At 38.7% G+C, this 22087-nt stretch overlaps 2 protein-coding genes across 4 annotated transcripts; one reads left to right on the top strand and one right to left on the bottom strand.

The window, feature by feature from the left end:
* Positions 1 to 544: 544 nt before the first annotated feature.
* LOC135106871 (isocitrate dehydrogenase [NAD] subunit beta, mitochondrial-like) lies at positions 545 to 12665 on the bottom strand. Of its 3 annotated transcripts, none has more exons than XM_064016238.1 (8): positions 12582 to 12652; positions 10857 to 10925; positions 9787 to 9798; positions 8638 to 8921; positions 7913 to 8219; positions 7137 to 7346; positions 6273 to 6428; positions 545 to 4560 (listed from the first exon to the last, which is right to left on the bottom strand). In XM_064016238.1, exons 1-8 carry the CDS (start codon positions 12621 to 12623, stop codon positions 4483 to 4485), a joined length of 1158 nt encoding a protein of 385 aa, XP_063872308.1. In that variant the 5' UTR covers positions 12624 to 12652; the 3' UTR covers positions 545 to 4482. The 3 variants fall into 3 exon arrangements, with proteins under 3 accessions (XP_063872308.1, XP_063872307.1, XP_063872309.1); XM_064016237.1 differs by having other exon boundaries at positions 545 to 3756; positions 12582 to 12648; XM_064016239.1 differs by lacking the exon at positions 9787 to 9798 and having other exon boundaries at positions 545 to 3756; positions 12582 to 12665.
* A 289-nt stretch (positions 12666 to 12954) lies between these two features.
* Positions 12955 to 21734, top strand: LOC135106870 (exocyst complex component 1-like). The gene is made up of 8 exons (XM_064016236.1): positions 12955 to 13035; positions 15245 to 15466; positions 15769 to 15858; positions 16048 to 16143; positions 16695 to 16803; positions 17277 to 19266; positions 19616 to 19706; positions 20036 to 21734. Exons 2-8 carry the CDS (start codon positions 15305 to 15307, stop codon positions 20186 to 20188), a joined length of 2691 nt encoding a protein of 896 aa, XP_063872306.1. The 5' UTR covers positions 12955 to 13035; positions 15245 to 15304; the 3' UTR covers positions 20189 to 21734.
* The last annotated feature ends 353 nt before the right edge of the window (positions 21735 to 22087 follow it).

The following is a 22087-nucleotide window of genomic DNA, read 5'->3' as shown; positions in this document are numbered from 1 at the left end:
AAAAAGTGGTTTCTGTACATACAACCTAGCAAAGGGAGAATATAGATTTTTTTTTCGTCACGAACTAAATGACACATGAGCATACATCTTAACTTGGCTTGTCGGAGAGAAGGGGACGAGACGTGGATGACATTAATGAAGCATGTTGGGAGGGAATGCAACTGATAATAAATGGAGACTATTGTTGCAACCAGACCATCAGGACCAGCGTTACTAGGCACATAATAACACACAGGACTATATTCTGAAATGCTTCTGTACTGCATCTCTGCTACTCCCAAAAGGCTTTAGTTGAAGATACACAAGTTTTAAGGGTGTTTCTATGGTTCTAGTGACAGACTAACAAGTTTTCTACATTATTAAAAGAAGAAACAGTCTTGAGAACCCGTTTAATCATCTCTGTAGCATTTGAAAATAGTCATGGTGAGACAGCAAAGTGTTTCTGAATACCAGCCATACCTGGGTGGATAAGTTATGTGTGAAGGTATCATGTTTCCTGCCCAATAATGACCTTCCATACCTTTGGTGAATGAGAATACATTACTAGAATCAATATTTTATTTTGTGTATTTACATGTTATTTACAAATAATGTATGTCAAGTATATACTCTAATGGTGAAAATACCCATTTCACTACATGTCAGATTGATATTTTTATACATGCATATATCTTTCTGCAAAACAACAATAACAAAAAATTCAATATAAAATAATATTTCTCCAGTTGATCAAATATTACATAACTTTCCTGGTTTACTTTGGCAGAAGTTTTTACTCTTACTTGAGGAGTGACTGATAACTTCATCTTGTGCTCTTTTAACTTGTCTGTCTTATTCTCAGCTAATGCTTCCAGACAATCCACTCTGTACTATATGCAATGTTATCACTTAGGGAAAGGGGCAAGCATTTTCTCAAAATATGTTCTTTTCTCATTAAAATATAAATCTAGTGGGTGTTGCAAGACATTATTTATGCTTTGTTTCATTAGGTGGAGCCATGATGAGCAACTGTTATAGCAAGGTATCTCTGAACCCACTACAGTCTGTGGGGAAGAAAATGCATTGTATGATGTGTGGGAGTACAAATATTTACCACAATGCTGTAAAATAGTAATAGGGAATGCATGAAGAGATAATAGATAATACATCACAGTATAACATACATAAATAGTTCACAGTACACAAATGAAATTAAGAAGACAGCAGTATCAGCAGCAATAGAGTTTCACTGACTACTTGATACAGGAAGTATACATATATCTTAATCTTTTGTCTCTGTCACAACCATCCCTCTGATACATCTTGGCACCACAGCCGCCACCTCCTAAGTAATGTATTGATGATCTTGAGGTAGTAGTGGGACAGCGGCTGTATATAACAACTGTGTACGTAGTAACGTAAGAAGAGTGAAGGAATGAAATGTGTAGTGGCTGAGGGGGGTCGAGGTGGTTTGGTCAAAGTAAGAATGCTAGAAAGTGGGATGACTAAAAGAGTATGTTCAAGTATTATACATGTAGTGTGTACAAGAGGATGACCAACAGTGTCATGGGAGGATAAAATAAAGTAAGTGAGATTAAGTTGTATGAAGTGAATTAAAGAATTACATGAAAGAACAGAATGCAAGAGCAAGAAAACTTTTGATATGACACCAGTGCACTGAAAACACATGCAATAGTAATGAAAGATTGAAGTGACATATCACATTCCTGGTAGTAATTACAGATCCTTGGACTCTTAAGTAGTGTAACAATCACAGACTATACACCAAATAGTGTATAAAGTTAAGCAGGTCAACATTAAACTTTTTCAAAGAATTATTTGATTACACTCACTGAAGTCCTGATCCACCTCATGATATAGTGTAAAGTAACTTTGTAAAAATCAACCATTCACAACTATAAAAGAGATAAATGCAAACAGAACACCAACACATTTGTATCATCTGAAGTTGGTTTTCTTCTGACTTGTACCTCAGTTTCTTTTACAAGGAATATTTTTAACTGTATGACTTTCATTTCCATGTGGTCTACTTAATATATTTCAGACCACAAGTTCCACCCAGTTTTATGATAATTGAAATCCTTCAGGTTGATCAATGTTTCTCTTCATTGATACATTAAGTCTGGAGGCAACAACAATATTTTAAAACAGTTTTGGCCACAGGAGTGAATCACACAAGTATATGATAATGTGTTAACATGGAGAGATGATATAACTGACTGATGTGAGGAAATCATGCAAATAAAAACTTAAGTTTACATTGCAGTTTGCAGAAATGTCTAACATTATCTCAAGTCTTTTGATGTCACACGTTTGAACCACAAACTTAGTAGTAAGAGAACATAAATCAACATGACATATTACCAAATCAGGTGATTATTCTTGTTTTCCATTTTCATTGAAATAACAAAAACAGTTATTAACAAGTGCATATTTTCACTAACTTTCATAATCAGAACACACATGGACAAATTCACAATAGAACATGTTAAGTATGAATCAAAACTATTGCACAGAAAGATCATAAAAAAAGATTGAGTACAGTGTAAAACCATTACTCACTGAGAGCTTTTAAATGGAACACAGTTGGCTTTGTAATGCAAAAACTATTTTCAAGATCAACTGAGATACACATAATCAATGATTAACTTCATATTTTTCTTGTAAAGGTTTGTGTATATCTATATACCAGATGACTATCCTCCTTATAGGAGGAGACCAAGTCAGAGGGCCTACATATATACATTTACAAGCAGTCCCTCACATTTTAGCCACTGAGCCTCTAGGGAAGAGAGGACCTACACCATACTGCCCAGAACTTGATACAACTCTCCTGCATACATAAACACATTCTCTCTCTCACTCTCCCTCCCACAATTATATACCTGGCTGATACGTCTCTGAATAGAGTAGTAAAAGCCTGCACATGCACACACTTTCACTACTACATCCACAGCCATTCCATAAGGGATTGATGTGAATCTGTCTGCAGAACACTTAGTAAGAAAGAAAGACAAGAGAATAATTAAGTATTACTGTTTGTATTCCCTGCATATCTTACAAGGCAACTATTCCTACTAAAAGACGAGGCATGATTACTTGTCTTGGTTATACCTCCTTGAGGTGAATTTTCGTATGGTATATAGATATTTATTACCTTTAACTGTGAATTTAATAAACTACAAATTTCTGTTTAATAAATATGTCTCATTTCAACACTCAGTCTTATATTATGGTGTGGCCACACTTGCCCAAGAACTTTGCCTGAAACACTGCTCACTGCATAATGAAATCAAAGACAAGCAATGTTTTGGATTGTTATGGAACATGCTGGAAAAAAAGTTAGAGAAGCTCAAACTCTCATCCACAACAGAATCCTGACAAAATTTCCCATGTAATCCAGAAACTGATGCACAGAATGTGTGTGACCAGAGCTGGGGCAAAGTCAGAAACTTGTTACCAATATGTGGCCACACCTTTACAATACAAAACCTAACTTTATTCCAATCACTAACTTCAGATGAACAAGGTAAACAGTGTTGCTCCTTGAGATTAGGTAGACAATGATATCATAGTTACAAATATGAGACACTACTTACTGGGCTTTTAATAATAATAATACTTCAACTAATCTCCTTTCCTAGTTATTCAGAGTCGTGTTACATACTTTCCTCAAACTCAGTGTCTCAAATTGCCAATGACAGCACGAGCAAAATCAAAAGTTGTTGAATGACCTCCAATATCCTTGGTGCGTACCTATGTGGGAAAAATATTTGTAAGAAAATGGTAAAATAAAACAAACAAACTCACAACAGGAGTGATTTTGACTTGTTTTTTTAAATAATCCAAAAACTTACAAAATATGTTCATAGTAACTGACTTTTTAAAATCTTTAAACTTCATTTTACATTAATCTACACAAACTAATTAGCATATTTTTCAATTATCTAAAACTTAATAATTAAATTTACATCAAATTTAAAAATTCATTTATGACTATTTTTTCAATCAGGAAATTTTACAAAGATTTACCTAAGTTAACCTGCAAACACACAAAATATTTCAAACTTAACAAATTGATTTGCTCTCAATAAGGAGAATGGAAGGAAATCAGAGCAGGGAAACAAACAACAGCTACAAAGCAAAGCAAAAAAAAGAACATGCACCTCAGATTGCAGGAAAGCATATAGCAGGTACAGCTTCAATCATCTGTCAACTACTTTCAAGAATCTTCCTATCAGCTCCTCTACACATAGATCTTGTGCAGTAATTATTCCATTAGACTATAAATTTACCAGTGGTGTTTGTGAAGTAAAAGTTTGAGTCTGTTAACATCAAAACCTATTTTTGTGATATCTCCTCACACTTTCTACTGTAATAACTTGGTGTTATATTCTACACGAAATGCTACTATGTTTTGGCTATTTACAGTGTTATCTACGAGTGACTAGCAGAATCAGTCCTTCAATAGACATGCACTTCTCATGGGGTGAGACTGGCGATGACAGCGTTTGCGAAGGCTGTGGTTGTGGCAAATCCCCCCATGTCCTTCGTCCTCACCTAAGTGTGTGCATACAGAGAGAGTATTAGCACACTACTCAACTAACACGTGTGACCTGAGAGTTCTGGGTTGTGGTGGCTATGTGAGCGAGACAGTGGAGGGATGAGTGAAGGAATGTGTATGAAATTATCACCTGGAGGAAATAAGGAAATAACTTCCTGATTTCAGTAAGTAAAGTAAAATCTCATCAGGCAGACTCACAAGATAAAATTTCATGCATTCATTACCACACATAACCCAATGAAGTAAGAAACCATGTGATATATACCTTCTCTAGATGTTTACTACAGTGTCTACCCTTACTGAATGCCTCCTATTCTATGCTTACATTTTCTTTCATTGCATTCATGAGACTCTCATCTTATCTAAAGATCGTCATTTTGTTTAACATCCTTATTTTCCCTTAAAGAGTTACAGTCACAAGTTTAGAATAAAAAGATCTGCTCACCATACGCCATTCCCTGACAGGAAGGAGATTTCATTTTGTGTTGACATTTCCCTAAGAGACTGCCAAACAAGGTCATCTAAATCCCCCCCAAACTAGACCCTGAATAGGCTTGTTCTCCTTTAGCTATTGGGCTCATCCTTGTTATTTATCTTTATATAACAGTGTAAAGTTGGCTTTCTTCCTATCTTCTAGCACCCTATGTTGCTTCCCAGTTAAATTACATATCGACAAAACAAGGGAACAAACTGGTGTATGAAACAAGGGGAGAGTTGTGATTAAGAGAGCAGTGGAGATGAGGAAAGCATGGGCAGCAAGGCAAAATTACTTGACATGTGAAAGAGTTCAAGTTTTGAATAGATGGAAGAACAAACTGTGGCTTATTAATGAATATAATGTTCCAAAAACTGTCTGTAGTTGATGCTTCATAGATGTGGAGGATTTTGTATTTCTCGACCTTCCATTTAAAGTATAAAAGAGGGAACATTAGTCCACCGATTCAAACTGTGTTACAATCAATCATTCAAACACCATATTTTGAACATTTGGAGTCCAAGATTTCTGTTGGATCCAAAAACTGTTAAATAGAGATACGCAGAATGGAGGCTCAAGCATACAAAGTAAATACTTTATAGGACACCATCAAGTAGAATAAATCTTACTCCTTGAGCAGCAAAGCAAAGTGAGAGATGACAAGTGTTTTAAGACTGCTGAGGAACATTCAAAGCAATTAAGAGAGAAAATATGCCACCATATACAAGAAAAATCACCAATAGCTTGTTTGCTGCCAATAATTTGATCATGAACTCATCCATAAACTACATGCTCTTATTTCAACTGGCAGTGAATGAGTGACAGCTCAAATGACACACAAAGACAGTGACACTATATTTCATAGTCAAACTGTAGGAGAGTTTTATGAGTAAGAGTAATTTGTGTGACATGGTCCATGAAGAGAAAAGTGTATGTGCTCTAATGATATTTTGTTAGTGTAAAAATAACCTCGTTCTGTAAGCAGGATAGGTTTAATCAGTAACCCCTTGAAGATATGCAACACTCCAATACCAGTCAGCAGAAAAAAGGGAAAGATAAAAAGTTTAGATAAAAGTTTTTACCAGAAATTACAAGCATTGGACATTTAACTCACATCCATTTCCAGTTTCATGACAAATAAAATACGTAAATATCATGGAGGAAATACTGTACTCATAATATATGATCACCAAACAACAAACTGAGAAAAAGTAGAGGGTGACAGTTCCTTACCTTGCCCACTCGAATGACCCTGTCCACTGCATTCTGGATCATGTCCCCATAGTACTGAAGATTGACATGGTTCAGCATGTTGGCAGATGCAAGCAGCATAGCAGTGGGGTTTGCAACGTTCTTGCCAACAGCTTCACTGAAGGTGTGGCGTGCACCCTGCGGCGAGGTAGAAGTGTGAAGGATTCATGTGTGGACAATGACACACCAGAAAAATAACTATAAATGCACCTGTGATAAAGACCTGGAGATGGTGTGTGCATAGGAAGACACAAGAAGGATGAACCCCAGAAAAAACATCATCCACAAATGCCAAAAAGGGCAAGATTCATTATAAATACATACATGTACCAAGACTCTCCCCCTCCCTTAGCCCCTGACAGAGAAGAGAAAGTACTCCTGCCCTCACTTTATGGGTATCAGCTGCACAGCTTGGACAGTTTGGGTCCAGAACAAGGCTCCTTCATCAGAAGTACTCTCCCCTACTACACCTGATTGCCCCACACCCATGTTCAACCATAAATAGACCAGAAAAATAACTACAAAAGCATGATTGAGATCAAGACCTAGAGATGGTGCATGCATAGGAAGACAAAAGGATGAAAACCTAAAAAGACATCATCTACAACAGCAAAAAATGGCAAGATTCACAAGCTGTCCAATATCATCAGAGAAAAAGTGGACCTTAAATGAAATTACCAGTTTTTTTCCTGTGGATAATACAGAGCCCTCATCAAACTATACTGGAGTCCCAGAAATATTCTTAGAATTCCCATTAACATGCACTAAAAAGCCTGTTGATAGCTATTAGTGTAAGATAGGATACAGTGCAATGAAAAACACACAGGATAGGTCACACTAACTTACTGGCTCAAAGACAACACATTTGCTGGAGTAGGAAGCACCAGCTACCACGCCTGCCCCTCCTACCAGACCTGCTGCTAAGTTGTCTACAATGTTGCCATAAAGGTTAGGCAGCACTAGCACATCAAACTGGTGAGGATTGGAAACCATCTGCATGGTACAGTTGTCAATGATCATGTTGTTGAACTCAATGTTAGGATACATCTCTGCAACCTGTGAGGGAAAAGATCTTTCTCAGTTCATATGGACATTTAGGTCTTATTTGAATGAAGCAGATTTTTTATTGGTAGAGTGATGTGAATATGTGAAGGTGTGTATTAATAACAGTTCTTGAGGAAGATGTTAAAAAAAAACTTGGTGGTTTTAAAGGGATACTTAATGGATTGCATACCAACAGCAACAAATATGGTAATTATTAGATCAAAACTTGAAGCTATTCATGAATGTATCTGTATTCACTATCTCTCATCCCTTTCACTGGTAAAACTCTGGAACTACCTGTCATCTTCTTTATTACTCCTTCCTACAACTTGAATTCTTTCAGGATGGTCTCAAGACACATCTCTGGTTCTGGTTGATCCTTTTGGCTGCTATTCTTTGGGAATTAGCACCTCAGTGGGCCTCTTTTTTTAAACAGGTAAATTTTGTTGCCCTTGGTCAGTACCCCTCTTACATAGAATAGACATACTGGCACAATCATTTACTTCTTAAAACATAAACTCAAAGATGACAGGAACTAATAGAAGAAAAAAAAAAAAAAAAAAACAAGCAGTCTTTACCTCCTGACACTGCTTCAGAAAGAGGCCATCACCAAGCTTCATGATGTTAGCCTTGTGCACAGCCGTCACCTTCTTACGCCCATTCTTGACCGCATAATCAAAGGCAAACTTGGCAATACGGCGGCACTTGTCCCGAGTCATGATCTTGAGGCACTCCACAACACCTGCCACACTCTCATGTTCCAGGGCGGAGTACTCACCTTCCGTCTGTTCTCTTATCACCACCATGTCCACATTCTTGTGCCGCACATTAAGGCCGGGCAGAGACTTGATGTGGACAACATTAGCATACAGGTCAAGCTCATCTCTGAAAGGATAAGTGAGTATCAGTTATGATGATAAAGTCTTAGTAATAATAAGCTTTTAGTTTCTCATAAACTATTTGATTGCTATAACTTCTCTAGTTCCATATAATGATCTGATACAATCTACAGTTAGAATTCTGTCCTGTAAGATTGTCTAGGATAACTCGAGTAAGTGCTGTGTTATAATTGGCATTCAAAGAATTAAAACTGCCATGGATTCTCTCTCAGGTTCTTTTTATGGGTAGATTATGGAGAAAATCACAGAACTGATACATACTCAAGTAGAGATTTCCTATAAACAAACATAAATATAAAAAATTAGCAAGAGAAAAGATAAAAAGAAATAAAATGCAAAGATACTAAACAAGTGTATGAGTTCACAAGACAAAAACAGAGAGACAGAGAGAGATTTGCTCCAACCTTAGCTTCATATTCAAGGTTTTCAGATCACCATCAGAGCTGTGGTCAGGGGTGGCAAGAATACCCTTCAGGCAAAGACCGTTCTCCTTGATACTCTCCACCACATCCTCCAGTGAGTCGGACCTTGGTGCATACAGTTCAGTCAGGTGGTACTCCTTGAAATCCAGAGGCACCCCAGCACTCTTGAACACATCTAACACCACCTGGCATAGCTCCGGCCCCACACCATCTCCAGGTATCAGAGTGGCAGTGGTGCGGCCCTCTGGTCTGCTCACGGGAACTCCCTGTAAAAATACATGTTTGAGGTTCATCCATTCAAAACTGTCCCTATAAAATGATTAGGGTATTGGTAGATATGAAAATTAATATTACAGGGTTCTTGTGGTGAATGTGGAGAACAGGATGGCACAGGTTTCTCTAGACCCTGTCACTGGTTTTGTGAGAGACTACTCATTCTGACAGAAATTTATATCACAATGAATGAAACCACTATTTTTTCTCTACCTTCATGCCCTGAATCATGGTGTCACTAAACTGAGGTTAAACTTAAATTAGAAACTTGGAAGGGGATGATACATTTTTTCACTGAATACCAAAACATAATCTATACATAAACTCCACTAACCCATTAAGATGATAAAACACCAAAGCACTGCTAATAAATAAATAAATAAATAAATACATAAATAACTAACCTATACATCTAACCCAATAACCACAGCAGCCATCAAAAAAACAAATAAATAAATAAATAAATAAAAACTACATGCCAAACACAAGTGAGGCTGACAGGTTGACATGACAAGGATGCGGGAATATGAATCTAAGGTTTTACGTGAATGTCTTTCTCTTGTTCTTTAATCTCTACACACTAAAGGTTGAGAATCCTTCCTCCAGTATGCCTGGACCGAGAAGTGTTCCAGGTTTTGGACTTTTCTATTAATATTTTGTATTACACATTATCTATCTATATCTAACACTAAAAACTCCAGTAATTCACCTCAAAAGTATGGCAGACTCTCGGATTTCAGAGGTTCCCATAGTTTAGAATTCTGGGGAAAGGATTTTCAAGCTATACTAACAGTTTATAATATACATGATGGGTCTCATGAAAATGATGAGATTAAGTGCACAAGGAAATAAACTCACCACATCTGGAGGCTTCAAAATCATTGCAGGCACAGACAAAGAGGATTCAATTAAGTACACTACAGTACATCAACTTCTAAAAGTAGTCTGTGTATATTTACTGAGTTATATTTTATTGGACCTGGGCTAACACTCGTATGGTCTTGTCTGCATGTCTGTATTGACCCAGTCCTTCTTTCTATTGGTGTGTATGTGTGCATGCTTCATATATGGTGTGTGACACTAATACAGATGATAAGTTGATAGAGCCTACCATCAAATATCGTCAACCTGAAACCATATTTCACATTTACTATAATTGAAGCACTTCAGATAAATTACAAGGGCATTTTAACACAGATGAACTCTGCTTGCATTCAAATAAGCACCATGTACACAGATAGAAAAGAGGTTAGAAGCATTTGAAAACTGTGGTGCTGGCAAAGGTTTTTGAAAATATCTTAAATAGAGAGGAAAGCAAATGAGCAAGTGCTAAGGAGAATAGATGTTGGAAGAGAACCACTAGTGAATGTGAGAATGAAACAGATGAGATTTATAGGACATATAAAAAGAAGAGAAAAGATTGAGGACCTAAATTTAACAAGAAGAATCACAAGTAGGCTAGCAAGAGGCAAAGAGAGAGGTGTGGCACTCCATGGTCGCCAATGTCTGTGAGGGCACGGCACATTGGCAACACAGACAGAACCTGAGCCACACAGCTAAAACCAGGTAAGGACACATTAACAGAACACCTGAATGTTACAAAGCTGTGTTGTACTATCAAGATATGTGTCCTAAGGGTGTGGAAATAATGAATGCATTATTTAACCTTGGGAATATTCATGCATCCTACCATTGGCCTCAGCACTAAATCCAATGGCAGGACCAATGGCAAACCTATTATGCATTCATTTGAATATAACGCAGCATCATTAAGAAAGCTTTTCCATTCTTATTTTTGTTGCAAGGCAGAGTTACATTCAAATTAAGGAGTTTTGTTCATGTGTCAGTATCTGGCTAAAGAATAACCATCACTCATGAACCTCACCACCTACTCTGACCACTCCCACACCTGCATCAGCTATACTCACCATGGCAGAGGAGAGAGGCGCAGCACTGTGCACATTACGGGGCTGCACATCCCTCACCAGCGGCCGCAGCTGAGAAGGGAAAGGGATTAGATTTGCATGTCAACCTCTTCTCTTCTATTCACAGTCTGCAAGGTGTATAGATTACTCAGCCTGACAAGTTTCCAAATAATGTCACAAGAAGCTATGCAGTACCCACTCCTTTAACCCTGAGGATAATTTTCACAAATGCCAGTCAATTCAGCCCATTGTCAACTCGGCCTATGACCAAGTTGGCCCACTGCATACCAACTTGACCCACAGCACATTAAACACAAAGAAACATCTGCCAGAAATTACAATATAAATTTAATCTATTCCCATCAAGCACACAATGCATATTTACATGGTACAATAAGCTGCAGTCAATTGCTGAAAGTACAAATAATAAACTTGTGTACTAAAACATGAAATTGCATTAACTAAAAACTACAACTTTTAATCAAGTGCACACTGCAATATGGCAGGAACATAAGAAATAAGGGAAGCTGCAGGAAGCCATCTGGCCCACACGTGGCAGTCCCTGTATGAAATATACCAACCTATTTCAACCTATCATCCCCATTCATAAATCTGTCTAATCTTCTCTTAAAGCTCCCTAATGACTCAGCACTAACAACTTGATTGCAGACTTCTCACCCACGTTGTACTGCCAGAGCTTGACAAGTTGACTGTGATGTTTTGTGTATTTGGTACATTTTCTTAGTGCTTTCCCACCTGAGAGGAGACACACTTGCAAAGTGTGGCCTTGTCACTGAATAATTTCATAAGCAAGTAAAAGCTGAGTTGTTCTTTACATGCCTTTCTATTTAGTGCTATGTCAACCTTCCTTTGCTTCTACCGAATATACACCATGCACTGGGAGACCAAATGTCAGAATAGATCGTTTTTTTTTCTTTCTTTCTTTTTTTTTTATGTTATCTGGAAGACTTATGAGGGCCTGAGAGCTATTTGGTTTTCTGTAAAGTCTTATGAAGAGTTTTTCAATATACTCTGCAGGGACATAAGCCAATGCCAAGACCTCCCTGAGATATTTGTGTGTTCCAGACTCATTTGCGTCAGCTGCTTGAATTTTCCGCCAAACTGTTTGTCACCAATGAAAGCTGCACCTTTCAATTATAACATCTGGTACGATTTAATGACTAGCATTTCAAATACTTGCCTCAAAATCAATAGTATTTTTTTCTAACTTATATGCCTTAAACCTGCTATAAGTATAACAAAGTTGTAGCTGATGGCAGCGGGATGATATTGCAAAATGGTCCGAGTTGGTTCACCAGATGGGACGAGTCGGTAATTGTTAATGGTCCGAGTTGGACGCACACTATTTTCACATAATTATAACACTGGAAAACTTATCCTGTGGAACGTAAACCCCATGAAACAATAACTGAACACAATCTTCAATAAATCTCTATCTCGCAATCACTAGTTTTCTTCTAACCATAACCTCGTACACTCATACGTAACCTTCACCATTAACATTTAAAGCGAAAAAATAAATTAACGAAATCCTAATATATTCTTAACATAAGGGAAAAAAAAACGACCGGCTTTGTAATATGATACTTTAAAACGCCATTACCGCCACAAGGGAGGTTTTCAGGCATTTCATATTATCAGCATATGTAAATAGATCAACTACAGTCTTATGTGGCCATTAGAGTCTTTACGGAGGCTGATACTTACGGTCTGGAGTGAGAACAAAACTCGCCTGCTGACGGCTGCCATGTTGATTCCTTAGCTAATGTTTTGCTAATCTAATATTTTTAATTCCAGATGAACGGAAAGTGTTGATGCCTGATTATACGATTGAAAAATATATGTATTGTAATTTTATAGTGTACTTGTTGTATTGAACTCTACGTCTTTCTTTCAGGTTGCAGAGAGGCTAATCAGATATTATGTGTATAAATATTTTGGTCACAATAGTGATTTTTCTTTTGATGGTTATATTGCAATAGAGAAGGAAATACAGATAGATTAACACACTCTTATGAACACGCTAGGCCTATTTAAGTTGAGAAGCCGCTAAGGTCAGAGTGGAAATTATTTTTGGTAGCGCCGTTACAAAGACTTCGCGACGTCAACATTCTGAGGGGCGGTGGAGGAGCGGCCCAGGGCTTGACATCTGATGTATGAAGTAAGTCTTTCTGCCTTTGTAATAATGTGAAACACTATTTTCTTTTTTTACAGGGCCAGATAGGTATGTAGAAGGCTTGAAATGCCCTTATAACCACCTTGGATCTTGATTGCAGTTGTGACAGGTGTGGTGGTCGTGCAGTGGTTGATATGTTTTTTTTTTTTTTTCCTTACTACTGCTGTCAGATTCAGCTTTTTCTTGCAAGCTATTGATGCTTGAGATCCTCTGCCGGAAGAAGCTCTGTAGGTACAAACTGTCCAGAGTTTTAAAGGTCATCTAGAATTTTTTTTTTTTTTTTTGTATTTATTTTTTTATCATTTATTTATTTATTTTTTTTTTTTCGTGTGTGTGGGTTGTGTACTGCATCTTAGTAGTTGTGTTTTGAAGTTTCTTATTTAGTTCTCACCTGAGATTTTTCTTTTTAAATATTTAGCAGTTGTATTTTGAAGTATTTGAAGTGTTTTTGCAGTAAGGAACAATAGTGACTGGGAGGGAGAGAAGCCCTTCATCTAAATAAGAGATTCCATAGTCTGCTAGCCACTGCATGTTATTTGCCTACACATAGAATTTCCTAGCCTACAATTACATGCCCACAGCCAATGAAGGGCTTTTTTAGGATGAGTCTACTTAGCATTACTAAAGATGAATAGTTGTTCGTAATTCAGCAGTACCTCCATTGGTCCATTTCTCACTTGTGTTGTCTTATCCAGTCACAAATGATGAATTCCTATTGATATGTAGGTAATGACCAATGACTAACATTAATAAAATCAGGAGTTTCACCACCAAGAGAGGGAGTAATAAGAAAATAAAGGGAGGTGATTTCACTAATTTACTTAACAAAAATATAAATAAAATTGTGATTGGAAGCCCTAAGCCCCCAGACTGAGGTGGTTTAACTTTACCTAACTTTCCCTTGTACTGGATGTTGACCAGGAGGGGAAGCAATGCCTGTTCTAACCTGACAGGAGACAAGGAAACTCAGGAGTGCTTAGCTGTGGATTGACAAGTGGTGGTGGGTGGAGGAAGTTGCTTGGATGATGTTCCTGCTTCTGGTGCCCTTCAGTGGGAGATGGCAAATGTCACCCCAGCAGATAGGGGTCAAGTGGCCCCTCAATGCAGTTGTGGTGGTTAAGGCTGTATCTTGTAGGAAATTGGTGACCATTGTAGCTGCCTTTGTGACTGCCACTACTTCAGAGCCACCTCATAGCCACTGTAGTTGCCAATAGACATGCCTGGGTTGGATGAAGCTCGTCATTCCCCACGTCCAACACTTTGCTTCCATCTGACATGGTGCGTCATGGCCACCTCATAGCCACTGTAGTTGGCACTAGACGTCTAGGTAGAATGAGGCACATCACTCTCCATGTCCAACATTTTGCCTCTGCCTGACATGGTGTATCATAGCCAATCACTGTTGTTTACTTCCTCCTTGCCTAGTCACTGTGTCTGCTGGAGGTTTGGAGCACTAGGTAGGCCATGTGGATTAGCACTGAAGGTGGGAGTGGGGAGGTCTGCCCTGGATCCAAGCTGGAGCCAGAAAGGAAGACAGTAAAAGTGTAGATGTTAGGCATTGCCTTTCCTATCCTTCCATAGAGATACTACTACTACTACTTTTTACCTTTGGGTTTGTTTTCTCTTCTTTTCACACTTATACCTGTCCTAAATTCTCCTTGATCTTGATATTTGGGAATATTATCACAGATAATCCTTTTGTTGGTTAACTCCCACTTGAAAACAAATCAGAGATGTGCTGCACATACGATTTAAAGGGAAGAAGGTGGTGGGAGTGGGAAGATTTTTGGGGAAAACTAATGAGAGGTGCCCCCCAAGCTGAATACTATGATACACTATCTTTCTGTATGGACAAGCTTGAGGACCTTGGCTGATTGAAGATTAAAGATTGATAATGGTTGACAGAGTAATGGGAAAGTGTGAACACTTCCCATCACATGCATGATTAGCACCATGGAGCCCTCTTCACCTACTTGATATCTAAGTCAGTCTAGGCTATGGCTGCATCAGCAGGAAAACTTGTTGGCTAATTCAACCTCCGCCCCCTGCCCACTCCTTGCTCACAGGAACAGTAACATCTGACAAGTGAAAAGACTGTGCCTGAGTGGGGTTTGAATGCACAACCACAGAATAGTCCTAAGTCGTCCTTTTGCTGTACAAGTCAAATCTGGTTACTCCTGATACACCACCACAGGCTACAAGGAGAGTTGCATCTTTGAGGAACCCTGCACTTCCCATCCAAGACTCCTAAAGCATGGCAACAATCCGCCACGGGCTCCAGCGGGATGTGTTTGAGCCCAGCGAGGAGCGGCTGGTTGGTGTGCTGTATGTTACCAAGCTGGGGAAGAAGAAGAAGACCAGCTTTCTGTGTGCCACCATCAACAAAGAGAAGCCTGTGTATGCCACCATCCACCAGGTACTTTATTTGCTTTGTGCTTCATTAAGTTTTATCCCTATGATGCAAATATGTAGCTACTCTTGATAGCAAATCCTGATATAACAAATACTGGATATAACAGAAGTCTTATATCTACTGAATCAGCTTTACATTCATTTGAGACTTTATTGTTTTAAGAAACTCAAATAATGAACTTTCAGATCTACTACAACAAACATTAAATATAGCAAACTAAATTTCACTGAATGTTATGAAAAGTTGATAGTTTTGGTGACTGCTGTGTAACAACTTACTGTTTAAGACCAAAAATATTCCCCTAGGTTAAGAAGACAGACAAAGATGTATACAAGAAGAAGACTTCGTGGCCCTTACGAGAACTTCAAGTGGTGGATGGAAGAGACGAAAATAAGGTATGCTTCTTTGTGACTTTTTCCTTTATATTTGTTGCCTGGAGAGTGAAAGTCTTGGTCATCTGGAATTTAAACTTACTCCCTGTCAGAGGAAGACATCTGTGGAGAATGCCTTTTGTCACAAACTTGTCATGTAATCCTGTGTAGAAAAAAAAAGGCGAGGATGTTAAAATATAATAACAATTTCAGGACACTGCAGAGCTGGACCTGACATTTGATCGAGTTTACAAGTGGGTGGCCAACAGCACACCAGACAAGCACACCTTCATCCAGGTGTTGTGGAAGGTGAGTCAAATCTTAACTGATGGTGTTGTATAGATGTTGCTTCTTACGACTGTTTTGTGTTTACCAGGAAGAGACTACTGCCATTCACTGTGCTGTGGGAAGACAGTTTGTTTAATGAGATGATGAAAGGGTTTGGAGAGGAAGATGTGATGAATGTGGTTAAGAGGTATAAACTTAATGTTAAGGGTAGGTCAGGAGGGAAGGGGGTCACTCAGAAGGTGTTACAGGAATCAGAGTATGTGTCTAGTACATATAATTCATCATTTTCTGTTTTCCAGCATTTACCTTTGGCTTTTCTCCTCACTGACTATTGTATTTTGTTATATTATTTTGTTTATATTCAGTCTGAGAAGACCCATACTTCCAGACATAGTTTACTGGAAGTTCATAGTGTTTTCCTTACCATTGTTAATCATACTAGAGTGAGTATTTATGATTTCATACTTTCTATCTTATCATTTCCCATGTGTTGTGCAAGGCAGTTAGAACCTACAGTCTTGGTTGATAGCTGAGTAAGATTCTGCATCCATTTCCATTATTTTTTTTTTCAGTTGTGTTGTCGTTACTTACCAAAGCAGAAACCCCAGTTCATAAACATTCCAGCAGAGCTAATTGAGGAGAACACTGACCTCACTGAGAGTGGAGATGCCAACTCCTCAGGTACTGTATTTACCTATTGGTGTTTTCACAGGATTGAGCCAAACTCATAATTTATTTATTTATTTATTTATTTTATTTTATTTTTTTTTTCCAAATTATCTTGTTTTTTTAGACTTATATGTTGAAGAAGTTGTGGCTAACAGAACTAGAGGATGTTCTGGTTTTGTTGGCCACTGCATGTAGCTGGGAATGTTATTTCACTATCTTACTTCTGAATTATGATCAGCGAAACTGCTATTTAGTTGTGTGAGATTAGTACTTATGTCCATTTTTTTCATTCTTAATTTAAGAAAGGAACAAAAGTTTAGTTAGTGGTTAGCAAGCCAAATCCCTGAGATTACTCCTGTACTATTATTTAGTATAACTTGCATAGCATGTCCTTAACCTAACCCAAATGCATGTGTAAAATCAATAACAGATTATTCATACCTTTATATGTAGTAGCTTTAAGTTTGTACTCATCAACATTGCAGCCCTGGACACCATGGATGCAGTGCTGGAGGAGGAGGGAGACTACCAAGCCCTGTCTGAGCGAGAGCAGCAGGACCTGGAGAGGCTAATGGAGCAGTGTGATTCAGCAGTGAGCAATGCAGAGGCCTTTGCAGAGCAGCTGTCACGGGACCTTTCAGGGCTGGATGATGCCAACATCCACACCATGATGGCCTCAGAGGCACAGGTGGAGGCCCTCATGGGGATGATTGATGCTGCTTACACTAAGGCAGAGGAGATTGAGCTGAGGCTGGACTCATATGATGAAATCTTGCAGCACGTAAAGGATTCTATTGAAAAAATGGCTGACAAAAACACCTCCATTGAACAGACCAATGCCAATAACTCTCGGTTGCTGGAGGAGTTGGACCACCTCATCAAACAGCTCGACCTGTCCAAGAGTCATGCACGAGACCTGTATAAGGCAGACTTGAATAAGGGGAGTCTGGCCCAGGCCATCCAGGCAGCAGAGGCACTCCAGGCTGTGATCAATGCACCCATTCCTCCCCACCTGACACAGCTACAGGCAGTGCAGGATGAAAAAAAGTGTTTTGACAAGTTGAAGACCCGGTTCAGCCTGGTGGTGTCACATCACCTTAACAACCTCTTTATCCACCTTGGCAATGACCCTGGGGAGACGCTGAGCCAGCATGCTGAGCAGCTCACACTGCCACGCCATGAAAACCTCCATGCTGAACTGCAGCCTTACACACGCCTCATACACTGGACACAAGCTCTTGACCACCGTGCCTACGAGCACCTCACCAAGACCTATGTTTCCTCCATCAGCAAGCTATATGAACGTGACATCCGCTGGTTCTTTGAAGAGGCCAGGCAGCGCATCTCTGGTGGACGGAGGCTGAGGGGGAGTGGCTCTAGTCAGGATATTGCTGGTGTGTCTGGCGTGGCAGGGAAGCTCACCTCCCAGATCAAACATGGTGCTCAGACACTGGGTACACGCACAGCTGCCTCAGGGGCCTTACTAGGGGTGGACAGGGATCAGTGGGGCTCAGAACTTGACATGCAGGAACGTCAGAAGTTTGATGAGATCTTTGAACGTGTCCTGAGTGAGCTGCAGCCTGTGTGTCTGGCAGAGCAGGAGTTCTGCATTGGTTTCTTCAACCTGAATGCTGCCACTCCAGAGAAGACACCATCATCTGTTGCCAGCACTCCAGGATCCAGTGGGAGTGAGGAGAGCAGTGGGTCCACGACTACCTCCAGCATGGGTGTGATGGGCACTCCTGGGCCAGGCAGGGGCCGGCAGGTCAACAAGGAGGTGCGATCCATGATGGGAGCACTGTTCAATATTCTAGAACAACAACTGTCCTCCTTCATCAACACCTACGACCGGGCAGATTCCTACTGCTGTCTCTACATCTATGTGCGTCTCAGTGAGCATGTGCTGACAGCCGAGGACACAGGCTCCTTCCTCAGCACCACCTTTGGTTCCTGTCTCGTCCAAGCCAAGCGTAACTTTGACAGGTTCATGAATCTCCAGATCCAGTCCATACAAGAATGCCGTGTCACCAGAAAGAAGTGTGGCATTCTGCCTTTCATCATTAATTTTGAGGAATTTGCCAAGACAGCTGAGTGTGTGTTCAAGAAGAGTGAGCGGCGCACAGATCTTGACAAGTGGTACGTGCGCCTTGTGATGGCCATGTTTGAACACATTCCTCGAGTAGCTGCAGAACACCAGCGCACTCCTCCTGAGGTGATAAAGATGGAGAACTATCATGTGCTTCACCAGATGATGTTTCAGCTCAAGCTTCCTGGAATGGACACCCAGAAGAAGGAAGCAAGGCAGCGGTATAATGAAGCCCTGGCCCTCTATGTCACTCAGTACTTTGGCAGACCTCTGGAGAAACTCAATCAATTCTTTGATGGTGTTTCTGCCAAGGTGGCCAGTGGTGTGAAGGAGTCTGAAGTGGGGTACCAGCTGGCCTACAGCAAGCAGGAACTCAGGAAAGTCATAAAGTGAGTTACTTGGTACATAGATAAAGTATTGATAAATTTATAGTGGAAGATTCCTTTTACCTTGTCCACCTCCTTCCCTGACAAGAAATTTTAAATTTGCCCTTTTTTCTTTTTATGTTACTGATAACTTTGGCCAGCAAATCCTTATGTGAGAGTAATATAAGCTGCTACCTTAAGTCATGCAGTGGTAGAAGACTTTTTAATAATTGAATTTACCTCCACTACATTTCTTTTGGGACTTATGTAGTCAAATCATTTGTTTATTAGAATGATGGGTTTATGACTGAACTTTATGATTTCTTCTGGAAATGCATTATGGTTGTGGTGCTGATGATGATTCCTTTAACAGAGAGTATCCTGGGAAGGAGGTGAAGAGGGGACTGGAGCAGCTGTATAGAAAGGTGGAGAAGCATCTGTCAGAGGAAGGCAACTTACTGCAGGCAAGTTAAATTATCCATTCAGAAGACTGAATGTTGTAACTAATTGGTACTGAGATCATCTCATAAAATACAAAATCGTACAATCTGTTAGTATTGTGTATGTTATACTTCTATTTTCTGTGTAGCATCAGTGTTGTACATGATGTTACATTGCACTACCTAAGAACATATGCCAATAAGGTTACAAAAGATCAGTTGACTAGACAAGGTAATTCTAGCTTTTTTGAGTTACATGTCAGTATCTATTTGACAATTTTTTCACCATGACTCAAGGAACTGATGCGACATTGGTGATGGTAGACTAGTATTTATTTGTTTATCTATTCTAGGTGGTGTGGAGAGCCATGCAGGAGGAATTCATCCGCCAATACAAGTACATTGATGACCTCATCCACCGCTGCTACCCAGGAGCCATGATCTCTCTTGAGTTTTCCATCGATGACATTCTTAACTACTTTTCAGATATTGCACAGTCCCACTAAGGCATCAAGTACAGTGTCTTACTTACTACAAGTGTATATATATAATTGGTATGTATATTTAAATGTATAGTAGGTTTATTTACAGTATACAGTTGCAGTCTAATCATGATAACCCTTATTGTTATTATTATAGTTTTGAATGAAATACTTTTACATAAATCTTTTTCATATGACAGTTTATGTACATTATGTTGTTAATCTTTTTTACTTGATACATGTACATATTTATATGAAATTATCATACACAGAATGCTATAATGTTTTTTGTTATAGTTGTTTATATGAAATCAAACATTTTTCCTTTTTTTTTTTTTTTTTTTTTTTTTTTTCTCCCACTTACGCATATCAATGGTTGAAGGATTATTCCAATTTCAGGTTAAACCATTTTCAATCTTCAAGCAAATCTGTGATATTCATGATCTTTATAGATTTTCTTCTGTGAGTCACAATTATGGTACAAATGAACTACAAGTATATTTTATCATTGTACTATACATAACATTGCTGGTATGTACCATACAATATATTATTTATAATCATACTGAAAGTGCTTAAATCCATCAAATGCAATCCATTTGGGGGGAAAACCTTTACCATTATCAAAATGTTATCATTATTTTAAATGGCAGGTGCTATATGACATAGGATAAGTGCTGCCTTATTAGTTACAAGTTAAAGAAGGAAAGTAAATCATAGAAGTGAGAGCAGTTACACTATATGACCATAGACTGGAGTACAGGAGGACTAGTAGAAAGTGAGGTGACCAAGAGAGTACACATAAGTATGATAGAAATTATTATGTAGTGTTAAAAAGATTACTTCGGTGAAATGGGAGGTAGGAGTATTGATTTCAAAGTTATGTTTGATAATGATATACAGGTATGTATGTATGTATGTAGGTATGGAATGGTAGGGGCTGCAACCTTACCTCCTTGGTGAATGGGCTATGAGTAGTCTCAATTCTACCCGAAGGTCAGTCACTGTGAACTCTGACCTCTTTCTTTTGGGAAATGACTGGCCGTGTTGAGATCACAAGAGATGACTGTGGGTAAATAACATACACACACACACACACACACACACACACACACACACACACACACACACACACACACAGATAGGTGATGGCTTCTGACTTAGTTTTCATTTCAAGTTTGAGTCGTAACTGTGAGGGATGGAAATTTGTGAAGGATTTTAGGCTTGTTCATATAGCAGCAAATTTGCATGATTAGATTCAAGGATATAACATTGTCTGCATTTCAGGATAGTGTATACTGCTTACATCTGGCTCATGTAAGAACTGTTGGTCTATAAAAAAAACTGATGCACCATCTTCATTTAAAGAACTAATTGAATGTTGCATGTAATGTTTCAGTTCTGCAGTGCCTATTTCTGAGAGTTGATTTTACATATTTAATTTTAAGCCCATTGAAAATACTTTTGAGTCTACAACATGTTTCATTGATGTATATATCTCTGTACATATAATAAGCACCTATGCACCCTTTGCATAATAAGTAATTAATACAACTGTGATGTTTTATAATGGTTGTATTTCTTATCATTCTTAGTGAGTTATTTGTAGCATTAGTGTTTTTTTTTTTTTTTTTTTTTTTTTATGAAATGTAGAGATCAGATATAGTTGACACAATGGGTTAGTATAAACTGGACAGTGGTGGATGTACTAGGAAGTATCCCACTATTTCTTAATTACTAGTGTATTGTCATAATTTTATCTACATCTAAAGTACGCTTATGCTGAAATTACCTTTTTATCACATCGAAATGCAGGTGTCTCAGGTAACTGCAAAGTAACCCCTTCTCTGTTCCTTCCTACTTTCCCTATCCTCATTTTCAATACAAAGCTGGATATTGCATCCAAGTGCTCTACAACATGAC

Source organism: Scylla paramamosain, chromosome 14 (genome assembly GCF_035594125.1).
Source record: "Scylla paramamosain isolate STU-SP2022 chromosome 14, ASM3559412v1, whole genome shotgun sequence".
NCBI lineage: Eukaryota > Metazoa > Arthropoda > Malacostraca > Decapoda > Portunidae > Scylla > Scylla paramamosain.
The sequence above is the reverse complement of the archived record's forward strand: the minus strand, read 5'-3'. Positions and strand labels throughout refer to the sequence as shown.

Excerpts from the sequence above, each read along its gene's own strand:
- LOC135106871 (XM_064016238.1), bottom strand. The coding sequence starts at position 12,623 with ATGGCAGCCGTCAGCAGGCGAGTTTTGTTCTCACTCCAGACC. Across the intron at positions 10,926-12,581 it reads TTTTGTTCTCACTCCAGACC|CTGCGGCCGCTGGTGAGGGA; the intron begins GTAAGTATCAGC and ends TTCCCTTCTCAG. Across the intron at positions 8,220-8,637 it reads ACCTTGAATATGAAGCTAAG|AGATGAGCTTGACCTGTATG; the intron begins GTTGGAGCAAAT and ends TTATCCTTTCAG.
- LOC135106870 (XM_064016236.1), top strand. The coding sequence starts at position 15,305 with ATGGCAACAATCCGCCACGGGCTCCAGCGGGATGTGTTTGAGCCCAGC. Across the intron at positions 15,467-15,768 it reads TGTATGCCACCATCCACCAG|GTTAAGAAGACAGACAAAGA; the intron begins GTACTTTATTTG and ends ATATTCCCCTAG. Across the intron at positions 16,144-16,694 it reads TCATCCAGGTGTTGTGGAAG|TTGTGTTGTCGTTACTTACC; the intron begins GTGAGTCAAATC and ends TTTTTTTTTCAG.